General features: G+C 44.3%; 1 protein-coding gene across 1 annotated transcript in view; it reads right to left on the bottom strand.

Moving 5' to 3' along the window:
• The window catches only part of LOC129828573 (uncharacterized), a 101181-nt gene that overhangs the window by 12823 nt on the left and 75270 nt on the right, over window positions 1-13088 (bottom strand). The window contains exons 11-13 of the mRNA XM_055889619.1: window positions 1664-1866; window positions 1294-1425; window positions 980-1117 (exon numbers count right to left, since the gene is read on the bottom strand). Of these exons, the coding sequence (XP_055745594.1) occupies window positions 980-1117; window positions 1294-1425; window positions 1664-1866 (473 nt within the window). The remainder of the gene's footprint in view (window positions 1-979; window positions 1118-1293; window positions 1426-1663; window positions 1867-13088) is intronic.

Raw genomic sequence — 13088 nt, forward strand, 5'->3', positions numbered from 1 at the left:
TAAAATGCAATTGTGTTTGTTGTCCGTAACTTATGCCTGCCCATACCATAACCCCACCGCCACCATGGGTCACTCTGTTCACAACGTTGACATCAACAACCCACTCACCCACACGACGCCACACGCGCTGTCTGCCTTCTGCACGGTACAGTTGAAACCAGGATTAATCTGTGAAGAGAACACTTCTCCAGCGAGGCCAGTGGCCATCGAAGGTGAGCATTTGCCCTCTGAAGTCGCTTACGACAGAACTGCAGTCAGGTGAGTCTGGTGAGGACGACGGGCACGCAGATGAGATGAGATGGTTTCTGACAGTTTGTGGAGAAATTCTTCAGTTATGCAAACCCATAGTTTCATCAGCTGTCCGGGTGGCTGTTCTAAGAAAATACCACAGGTGAAGAAGCTGGATTTGGAGGTCCTTGGTTGGCGTGGTTACATGTGGTCTGCGGTTGTGAGACCGGTTGGACGTGCTGCCAAATTCTCTAAAACGAGGTGGCTTATGGTAGAGAAATTAACATTAAATTATTTGTCAACAGCTCTGGTGGACATTACTGCAGTCACCATGCCAATTGCAAGCTCCCTCAAAACATGATACATCTGTGTTATTGTGTTGTGTGACACAAATGCACATTTTAGAGTGGCCTTTTATTGCCCCCAGCACAAGGTGCACCTATGTAATGATCATGCTGTTTAATCACCTTCTTGATATGCCACAGCTATCAGGTGGATGGATTATCTTGGCAAAGAAGAAATGCTCACTAACAGGGATGGAAACACATTTATGCACAACATTTGAGAGAAATAAGCTTTTTTTGTGCGTATGAAATATTTCTGGAAATATTTCTGGAATATTTCTGAAAAAAAGTTTAGCTCATGAAGCATGGGACCAACACTTGCGTTTTATATCTTAGTTCAGTATACATAGAGACTTGGCAAGACAGATGAAAAGAGATTTGAACCAGGCAAGCAATATAAAACTCACGTATGATAGACCTGCTCTGCGCTCATTGGCTTCTGAGAGAGAGTGTTCTTCTGTTGGAGGGCACCAAGGGTGAGGCAGCCACGCAGGAACTGTGTTCTCACACTGGACAGAGGGTCGGTCACGCTCTGCTCCAAACCACTGAGTTCATGTCACGGCAGGAAAAAAGGGGACCTTTAGCTTACAAAGAAACACTGACTGCGCAACATGTAGAAGTGTACTTTAGGAAGTCTGTAAATCAAGCTACTCTCTGTCGATCCCGCTCTCTGTCTTGCGCACGCACGCACGCACGCACGCACGCACGCACACACACACACCTGTAGTTGTTCTCCGTGTTGCAGTACTGTGCTATAACATGCTCCAGGCCTTGTTGTAAAAACAGGGCTGCCTCCTTCTCCACAGCCTCTGAGGCTTCCTCCTGTAGCAGTAGAGCCAGACCTGTGAAGAACCTGCCCACACACACACACACACACACACACACACACACACACACACACACACACACACACACACACACACACACACACGTTCAAGAGTTGCCTACCTATGGCAATGTGACCAATAGGGCCAACCCAGGTCTCCTGCATGCTACAGTTTTGTCGTAGCCCGCTGAGCTAAAGCTCAGGAGTTAAAGCAAGTCTGGTTCCCAGAACCAACTGCGTTAAACATACTACAGCGTGTGCTGACCTAAGTGCTGGCTGTGAGGGCCGCAGGGCCAGCCCGGTCTGCAGGTGCTGCAGTGCCTCCGTGTTCCTCTTCTGCAGCAGCAGCATACGCCCCACGTGGAGATTGTACTCCCAGAAGTCCTGGTTCAGTGACCAGGCATCCAGGTACTTCAGCAGGGCCCGGTGAATACAGCTCTCTTCGTCCCCAACGCCCACACTGCCATCCTGAGGTACAAGGGGAGGAACGTCAACCCCCCCAGTCTGGGTCTGCACCAACAGCGCTCAAACGTAGTCTTAAACTAACGGACCGTTCTGTTCTATAATTCATTTGAATGGCAGCTGTTCCTCCGGGAGCCAGCCAGGTCGACTGATCTCTGTGTGCCACTCTACTTACTGAAAGATCAATGAGTGAGAGATCAAAGCCGTTCAGAGGCCCTTCACAGGCTGTTCTAATGTCACACATCAACTGGGTCCCACATCCATTGGACGTCTCTCTGACATTATAGCGATACATAGATTCAGCTCAATGGTCCCTACCTAGTCCCTGACACTAGAATACCTAGTCCCTGACACTAGAATACCTAGTCTCTAGTCCCTGATACGAGAATACCTAGTCCCTGATACTAGAATACATAGTCCCTGACACTAGAATACCTAGTCCCTGACACTAGAATACCTAGTCCCTGATACTAGAATACCTAGTCCCTAGTCCCTGATACTAGAATACCTAGTCCCTGACACTAGAATACCTAGTCCCTGACACTAGAATACCTAGTCCCTGATACTAGAATACCTAGTCCCTGATACTAGAATACCTAGTCCCTGACACTAGAATACCTAGTCCCTGATACGAGAAAACCTAGTCCCTGACACTAGAATACCTAGTCCCTAGTCCCTGACACTAGAATACCTAGTCCCTAGTCCCTGATACTAGAATACCTAGTCCCTGACACTAGAATACCTAGTCCCTATTCCCTGATACTAGAATACCTAGTCCCTGATACTAGAATACCTAGTCCCTAGTCCCTGATACTAGAATAACTAGTCCCTGACACTAGAATACCTAGTCCCTGATACTAGAATACCTAGTCCCTGACACTAGAATACCTAGTCCCTGACACTAGAATACCTAGTCCCTGATACTAGAATACCTAGTCCCTGATACTAGAATACCTAGTCCCTAGTCCCTGATACTAGAATACCTAGTCCCTAGTCCCTGATACTAGAATACCTAGTCCCTAGTCCCTGACACCAGAATACCTAGTCCCTGACACTAGAATACCTAGTCCCTAGTCCCTGATACTAGAATACCTAGTCCCTGATACTAGAATACCTAGTCCCTAGTCCCTGACACTAGAATACCTAATCCCTGATACTAGAATACCTAGTCCCTGACACTAGAATACCTAGTCCTTGATACTAGAATACCTAGTCCCTGATACTAGAATACCTAGTACCTAGTCCCTGATACTAGAATAACTAGTCCCTGATACTAGAATATCTAGTCCCTAGTCCCTGATACTAGAATACCTAGTCCCTGATACTAGAATACCTAGTCCCTGACACTAGAATACCTAGTCCCTGACACTAGAATACCTAGTCCCTGAAGCTAGAATACCTAGTCCCTGACACTAGAATACCTAGTCCCTGATACTAGAATACCTAGTCCCTGATACTAGAATACCTAGTCCCTAGTCCCTGATACTAGAATACCTAGTCCCTAGTCCCTGATACTAGAATACCTAGTCCCTAGTCCCTGACACCAGAATACCTAGTCCCTGACACTAGAATACCTAGTCCCTAGTCCCTGATACTAGAATACCTAGTCCCTGATACTAGAATACCTAGTCCCTAGTCCCTGACACTAGAATACCTAATCCCTGATACTAGAATACCTAGTCCCTGACACTAGAATACCTAGTCCTTGATACTAGAATACCTAGTCCCTGATACTAGAATACCTAGTACCTAGTCCCTGATACTAGAATAACTAGTCCCTGATACTAGAATATCTAGTCCCTAGTCCCTGATACTAGAATACCTAGTCCCTGATACTAGAATACCTAGTCCCTGACACTAGAATACCTAGTCCCTGACACTAGAATACCTAGTCCCTGAAGCTAGAATACCTAGTCCCTGATGCTAGAATACCTAGTCCCTGATACTAGAATACCTAGTCCCTGATACTAGAATACCTAGTCCCTGATACTAGAATACCTAGTCCCTAGTCCCTGATACTAGAATACCTAGTCCCTGATACTAGAATACCTAGTCCCTAGTCCCTGATACTAGAATACCTAGTCCCTGACACTAGAATACCTAGTCCCTGACACTAGAATACCTAGTCCCTGATACTAGAATACCTAGTCCCTGATACTAGAATACCTAGTCCCTGATACTAGAATACCTAGTCCCTAGTCCCTGATACTAGAATACCTAGTCCCTAGTCCCTGATACTAGAATACCTAGTCCCTAGTCCCTGACACTAGAATACCTAGTCCCTGACACTAGAATACCTAGTCCATAGTCCCTGATACTAGAATACCTAGTCCCTGATACTAGAATACCTAGTCCCTAGTCCCTGACACTAGAATACCTAATCCCTGATACTAGAATACCTAGTCCCTGACACTAGAATACCTAGTCCCTGATACTAGAATACCTAGTCCCTGATACTAGAATATCTAGTCCCTAGTCCCTGATACTAGAATACCTAGTCCCTGATACTAGAATACCTAGTCCCTGACACTAGAATACCTAGTCCCTGATACTAGAATACCTAGTCCCTGATACTAGAATACCTAGTCCCTGATACTAGAATACCTAGTCCCTGATACTAGAATACCTAGTCCCTAGTCCCTGACACTAGAATACCTAGTCCCTGATACTAGAATACCTAGTCCCTGATACTAGAATACCTAGTCCCTAGTCCCTGACACTAGAAAATCTAGTCCCTGACACTAGAATACCTAGACCCTGATACTACAACACCTAGTCCCTAGTCCCTGATACTAGAATACCTAGTCCCTGATACTAGAATACCTAGTCCCTAGTCCCTGACACTAGAATACCTAGTCCCTGACACTAGAATACCTAGTCCCTGATACTAGAATACCTAGTCCCTAGTCCCTGATACTAGAATACCTAGTCCCTGATACTAGAATACCTAGTCCCTAGTCCCTGACACTAGAATACCTAGTCCCTGACACTAGAATACCTAGTCCCTGATACTAGAATACCTAGTCCCTAGTCCCTGATACTAGAATACCTAGTCCCTGATACTAGAATACCTAGTCCCTAGTCCCTGACACTAGAATACCTAGTCCCTAGTCACTGACACTAGAATACCTAGTCCCTGATACTAGAATACCTAGTCCCTGATACTAGAATACCTAGTCCCTAGTCCCTGACACTAGAATACCTAGTCCCTGATACTAGAATACCTAGTCCCTAGTCCCTGATACTAGAATACCTAGTCCCTGATACTAGAATACCTAGTCCCTGACACTATAATACCTAGTCCCTGACACTATAATACCTAGTCCCTGATACTAGAATACCTAGTCCCTGATACTAGAATACCTAGTCCCTGATACTAGAATACCTAGTCCCTGATACTAGAATACCTAGTCCCTAGTCCCTGACACTAGAAAATCTAGTCCCTGACACTAGAATACCTAGACCCTGATACTACAATACCTAGTCCCTAGTCCCTGATACTAGAATACCTAGTCCCTGATACTAGAATACCTAGTCCCTAGTCCCTGACACTAGAATACCTAGTCCCTGACACTAGAATACCTAGTCCCTGATACTAGAATACCTAGTCCCTAGTCCCTGATACTAGAATACCTAGTCCCTGATACTAGAATACCTAGTCCCTAGTCCCTGACACTAGAATACCTAGTCCCTGACACTAGAATACCTAGTCCCTGATACTAGAATACCTAGTCCCTAGTCCCTGATACTAGAATACCTAGTCCCTGATACTAGAATACCTAGTCCCTAGTCCCTGACACTAGAATACCTAGTCCCTAGTCACTGACACTAGAATACCTAGTCCCTGATACTAGAATACCTAGTCCCTGATACTAGAATACCTAGTCCCTAGTCCCTGACACTAGAATACCTAGTCCCTGATACTAGAATACCTAGTCCCTAGTCCCTGATACTAGAATACCTAGTCCCTGATACTAGAATACCTAGTCCCTGACACTATAATACCTAGTCCCTGACACTATAATACCTAGTCCCTGATACTAGAATACCTAGTCCCTGATACTAGAATACCTAGTCCCTGATACTAGAATACCTAGTCCCTAGTCCCTGATACTAGAATACCTAGTCCCTAGTCCCTGATACTAGAATACCTAGTCCCTAGTCCCTAATACTAGAATACCTAGTCCCTAGTCCCTGACACTAGAATACCTAGTCCCTGACACTAGAATACCTAGTCCCTTATACTAGAATACCTAGTCCCTGATACTAGAATACCTAGTCCCTAGTCCCTGACACTAGAATACATAGTCCCTGACACTAGAATACCTAGTCCCTGATACTAGAATACCTAGTCCCTGATACTAGAATACCTAGTCCCTGATACTAGAATACCTAGTCCCTGATACTAGAATACCTAGTCCCTGATACTAGAATACCTAGTCCCTGATACTAGAATACCTAGTCCCTGATACTAGAATACCTAGTCCCTGATACTAGAATACCTAGTCCCTAGTCCCTGACACTAGAATACCTAATCCCTGATACTAGAATACCTAGTCTCTGACACTAGAATACCTAGTCTCTGACACTAGAATACCTAGTCCCTGATACTAGAATACCTAGTCCCTGATACTAGAATACCTAGTCCCTGATACTAGAATATCTAGTCCCTAGTCCCTGATACTAGAATACCTAGTCCCTGATACTAGAATACCTAGTCCCTGATACTAGAATACCTAGTCCCTGATACTAGAATACCTAGTCCCTGATACTAGAACACCTAGTCCCTAGTCCCTGACACTAGAATACCTAGTCCCTGATACTAGAATACCTAGTCCCTGATACTAGAATACCTAGTCCCTAGTCCCTGACACTAGAAAATCTAGTCCCTGACACTAGAATACCTAGACCCTGATACTACAATACCTAGTCCCTAGTCCCTGATACTAGAATACCTAGTCCCTGATACTAGAATACCTAGTCCCTAGTCCCTGACACTAGAATACCTAGTCCCTGACACTAGAATACCTAGTCCCTGACACTAGAATACCTAGTCCCTAGTCCCTGATACTAGAATACCTAGTCCCTGATACTAGAATACCTAGTCTCTAGTCCCTGACACTAGAATACCTAGTCCCTGATACTAGAATACCTAGTCCCTAGTCCCTGACACTAGAATACCTAGTCCCTAGTCACTGACACTAGAATACCTAGTCCCTGATACTAGAATACCTAGTCCCGGATACTAGAATACCTAGTCCCTAGCCCTGACACTAGAATACCTAGTCCCTGATACTAGAATACCTAGTCCCTAGTCCCTGATACTAGAATACCTAGTCCCTGATACTAGAATACCTAGTCCCTGACACTAGAATACCTAGTCCCTGACACTAGAATACCTAGTCCCTGACACTAGAATACATAGTCCCTGATACTAGAATACATAGTCCCTGATACTACAATACCTAGTCCCTAGTCCCTGATACTAGAATACCTAGTCCCTAGTCCCTGATACTAGAATACCTAGTCCCTAGTCCCTGATACTAGAATACCTAGTCCCTAGTCCCTGACACTAGAATACCTAGTCCCTAGTCCCTGATACTAGAATACCTAGTCCCTAGTCCCTGATACTAGAAGACCTAATCCCTAGTCCCTGATACTAGAATACCTAGTCCCTAGTCCCTGACACTAGAATACCTAGTCCCTGACACTAGAATACCTAGTCCCTTATACTAGAATACCTAGTCCCTGACACTAGAATACCTAGTCCCTGACACTAGAATACCTAGTCCCTGATACTAGAATACCTAGTCCCTGATACTAGAATACCTAGTCCCTGATACTAGAATACCTAGTCCCTGATACTAGAATACCTAGTCCCTGATACTAGAATACCTAGTCCCTGATACTAGAATACCTAGTCCCTGATACTAGAATATCTAGTCCCTAGTCCCTGATACTAGAATACCTAGTCCCTGACACTAGAATACCTAGTCCCTGACACTAGAATACCTAGTCCCTGATACTAGAATACCTAGTCCCTGATACTAGAATACCTAGTCCCTGATACTAGAATACCTAGTCCCTAGTCCCTGACACTAGAATACCTAGTCCCTGATACTAGAATACCTAGTCCCTAGTCCCTGATACTAGAATACCTAGTCCCTGATACTAGAATACCTAGTCCCTAGTCCCTGACACTAGAATACCTAATCCCTGACACTAGAATACCTAGTCCTTGATACTAGAATACCTAGTCCCTAGTCCCTGATACTAGAATACCTAGTCCCTGATACTAGAATACCTAGTCCCTAGTCCCTGACACTAGAATACCTAGTCCCTGATACTAGAAGACCTAGTCCCCAGTCCCTGATACTAGAATACCTAGTCCCTGATACTAGAATACCTAGTCCCTAGTCCCTGATACTAGAATACCTAGTCCCTGATACTAGAATACCTAGTCCCTAGTCCCTGACACTAGAATACCTAGTCCCTGACACTAGAATACCTAGTCCCTGATACTAGAATACCTAGTCCCTGATACTAGAATACCTAGTCCCTGATACTAGAATACCTAGTCCCTGATACTAGAATACCTAGACCCTAGTCCCTGATACCAGAATACCTAGTCCCTGATAATAGAATACCTAGTCCAGAGTCCCTGATACTAGAATACGTAGTCCCTAGTCCCTGATACTAGAATACCTAGTCCCTGATACTAGAATACCTAGTCCCTAGTCCCTGACACTAGAATACCTAGTCCCTGATACTAGAATACCTAGTCCCTAGTCCCTGATACTAGAATACCTAGTCCCTGATACTAGAATACTTAGTCCCTAGTCCCTGACACTAGAATACCTAGTCCCTGATACTAGAATACCTAGTCCCTGATACTAGAATACCTAGTCCCTAGTCCCTGATACTAGAATACCTAGTCCCTGATACTAGAATACCTAGTCCCTAGTCCCTGATACTAGAATACCTAGTCCCTGATACTAGAATACCTAGTCCCTAGTCCCTGACACTAGAATACCTAGTCCCTGACACTAGAATACCTAGTCCCTGATACTAGAATACCTAGTCCCTGATACTAGAATACCTAGTCCCTGATACTAGAATACCTAGTCCCTGATACTAGAATACCTAGACCCTAGTCCCTGATACCAGAATACCTAGTCCCTGATAATAGAATACCTAGTCCAGAGTCCCTGATACTAGAATACGTAGTCCCTAGTCCCTGATACTAGAATACCTAGTCCCTAGTCCCTGACACTAGAATACCTAGTCCCTGATACTAGAATACCTAGTCCCTAGTCCCTGATACTAGAATACCTAGTCCCTGATACTAGAATACTTAGTCCCTAGTCCCTGACACTAGAATACCTAGTCCCTGATACTAGAATACCTAGTCCCTGATACTAGAATACCTAGTCCCTGATACTAGAATACTTAGTCCCTAGTCCCTGATACTAGAATACCTAGTCCCTGACACTAGAATACCTAGTCCCTGACACTAGAATACCTAGTCCCTAGTCCCTGATACTAGAATACCTAGTCCCTAGTCCCTGATACTAGAATACCTAGTCCCTAGTCCATGATACTAGAATACCTAGTCCCTAGTCCATGATACTAGAATACCTATTCTCTGACACTAGAATACCTAGTCCCTGATACTAGAATACCTAGTCCCTGACACTATAATACCTAGTCCCTGACACTATAATACCTAGTCCCTGATACTAGAATACCTAGTCCCTGATACTAGAATACCTAGTCCCTGATACTAGAATACCTAGTCCCTGATACTAGAATACCTAGTCCCTAGTCCCTGACACTAGAAAATCTAGTCCCTGACACTAGAATACCTAGACCCTGATACTACAATACCTAGTCCCTAGTCCCTGATACTAGAATACCTAGTCCCTGATACTAGAATACCTAGTCCCTAGTCCCTGACACTAGAATACCTAGTCCCTGACACTAGAATACCTAGTCCCTGATACTAGAATACCTAGTCCCTAGTCCCTGATACTAGAATACCTAGTCCCTGATACTAGAATACCTAGTCCCTAGTCCCTGACACTAGAATACCTAGTCCCTGACACTAGAATACCTAGTCCCTGATACTAGAATACCTAGTCCCTAGTCCCTGATACTAGAATACCTAGTCCCTGATACTAGAATACCTAGTCCCTAGTCCCTGACACTAGAATACCTAGTCCCTAGTCACTGACACTAGAATACCTAGTCCCTGATACTAGAATACCTAGTCCCTGATACTAGAATACCTAGTCCCTAGTCCCTGACACTAGAATACCTAGTCCCTGATACTAGAATACCTAGTCCCTAGTCCCTGATACTAGAATACCTAGTCCCTGATACTAGAATACCTAGTCCCTGACACTATAATACCTAGTCCCTGACACTATAATACCTAGTCCCTGATACTAGAATACCTAGTCCCTGATACTAGAATACCTAGTCCCTGATACTAGAATACCTAGTCCCTAGTCCCTGATACTAGAATACCTAGTCCCTAGTCCCTGATACTAGAATACCTAGTCCCTAGTCCCTAATACTAGAATACCTAGTCCCTAGTCCCTGACACTAGAATACCTAGTCCCTGACACTAGAATACCTAGTCCCTTATACTAGAATACCTAGTCCCTGATACTAGAATACCTAGTCCCTAGTCCCTGACACTAGAATACCTAGTCCCTGACACTAGAATACCTAGTCCCTGATACTAGAATACCTAGTCCCTGATACTAGAATACCTAGTCCCTGATACTAGAATACCTAGTCCCTGATACTAGAATACCTAGTCCCTGATACTAGAATACCTAGTCTCTGACACTAGAATACCTAGTCCCTGATACTAGAATACCTAGTCCCTGATACTAGAATACCTAGTCCCTGATACTAGAATACCTAGTCCCTAGTCCCTGACACTAGAATACCTAATCCCTGATACTAGAATACCTAGTCTCTGACACTAGAATACCTAGTCTCTGACACTAGAATACCTAGTCCCTGATACTAGAATACCTAGTCCCTGATACTAGAATACCTAGTCCCTGATACTAGAATATCTAGTCCCTAGTCCCTGATACTAGAATACCTAGTCCCTGATACTAGAATACCTAGTCCCTGATACTAGAATACCTAGTCCCTGATACTAGAATACCTAGTCCCTGATACTAGAATACCTAGTCCCTAGTCCCTGACACTAGAATACCTAGTCCCTGATACTAGAATACCTAGTCCCTGATACTAGAATACCTAGTCCCTAGTCCCTGACACTAGAAAATCTAGTCCCTGACACTAGAATACCTAGACCCTGATACTACAATACCTAGTCCCTAGTCCCTGATACTAGAATACCTAGTCCCTGATACTAGAATACCTAGTCCCTAGTCCCTGACACTAGAATACCTAGTCCCTGACACTAGAATACCTAGTCCCTGACACTAGAATACCTAGTCCCTAGTCCCTGATACTAGAATACCTAGTCCCTGATACTAGAATACCTAGTCCCTAGTCCCTGACACTAGAATACCTAGTCCCTGATACTAGAATACCTAGTCCCTAGTCCCTGACACTAGAATACCTAGTCCCTAGTCACTGACACTAGAATACCTAGTCCCTGATACTAGAATACCTAGTCCCGGATACTAGAATACCTAGTCCCTAGTCCCTGACACTAGAATACCTAGTCCCTGATACTAGAATACCTAGTCCCTAGTCCCTGATACTAGAATACCTAGTCCCTGATACTAGAATACCTAGTCCCTGACACTAGAATACCTAGTCCCTGACACTAGAATACCTAGTCCCTGACACTAGAATACATAGTCCCTGATACTAGAATACATAGTCCCTGATACTACAATACCTAGTCCCTAGTCCCTGATACTAGAATACCTAGTCCCTAGTCCCTGATACTAGAATACCTAGTCCCTAGTCCCTGATACTAGAATACCTAGTCCCTAGTCCCTGACACTAGAATACCTAGTCCCTAGTCCCTGATACTAGAATACCTAGTCCCTAGTCCCTGATACTAGAAGACCTAGTCCCTAGTCCCTGATACTAGAATACCTAGTCCCTAGTCCCTGACACTAGAATACCTAGTCCCTGACACTAGAATACCTAGTCCCTTATACTAGAATACCTAGTCCCTGACACTAGAATACCTAGTCCCTGATACTAGAATACCTAGTCCCTGATACTAGAATACCTAGTCCCTGATACTAGAATACCTAGTCCCTGATACTAGAATATCTAGTCCCTAGTCCCTGATACTAGAATACCTAGTCCCTGACACTAGAATACCTAGTCCCTGACACTAGAATACCTAGTCCCTGATACTAGAATACCTAGTCCCTGATACTAGAATACCTAGTCCCTGATACTAGAATACCTAGTCCCTAGTCCCTGACACTAGAATACCTAGTCCCTGATACTAGAATACCTAGTCCCTAGTCCCTGATACTAGAATACCTAGTCCCTGATACTAGAATACCTAGTCCCTAGTCCCTGACACTAGAATACCTAATCCCTGACACTAGAATACCTAGTCCTTGATACTAGAATACCTAGTCCCTAGTCCCTGATACTAGAATACCTAGTCCCTGATACTAGAATACCTAGTCCCTAGTCCCTGACACTAGAATACCTAGTCCCTGATACTAGAAGACCTAGTCCCTAGTCCCTGATACTAGAATACCTAGTCCCTGATACTAGAATACCTAGTCCCTAGTCCCTGATACTAGAATACCTAGTCCCTGATACTAGAATACCTAGTCCCTAGTCCCTGACACTAGAATACCTAGTCCCTGACACTAGAATACCTAGTCCCTGATACTAGAATACCTAGTCCCTGATACTAGAATACCTAGTCCCTGATACTAGAATACCTAGTCCCTGATACTAGAATACCTAGACCCTAGTCCCTGATACCAGAATACCTAGTCCCTGATAATAGAATACCTAGTCCAGAGTCCCTGATACTAGAATACGTAGTCCCTAGTCCCTGATACTAGAATACCTAGTCCCTGATACTAGAATACCTAGTCCCTAGTCCCTGACACTAGAATACCTAGTCCCTGATACTAGAATACCTAGTCCCTAGTCCCTGATACTAGAAGACCTAGTCCCTAGTCCCTGATACTAGAATACCTAGTCCCTAGTCCCTGACACTAGAATACCTAGTCCCTGACACTAGAATA

This window comes from Salvelinus fontinalis, chromosome 30 (genome assembly GCF_029448725.1).
Source record: "Salvelinus fontinalis isolate EN_2023a chromosome 30, ASM2944872v1, whole genome shotgun sequence".
In the NCBI taxonomy this organism is placed as follows: domain Eukaryota; kingdom Metazoa; phylum Chordata; class Actinopteri; order Salmoniformes; family Salmonidae; genus Salvelinus; species Salvelinus fontinalis.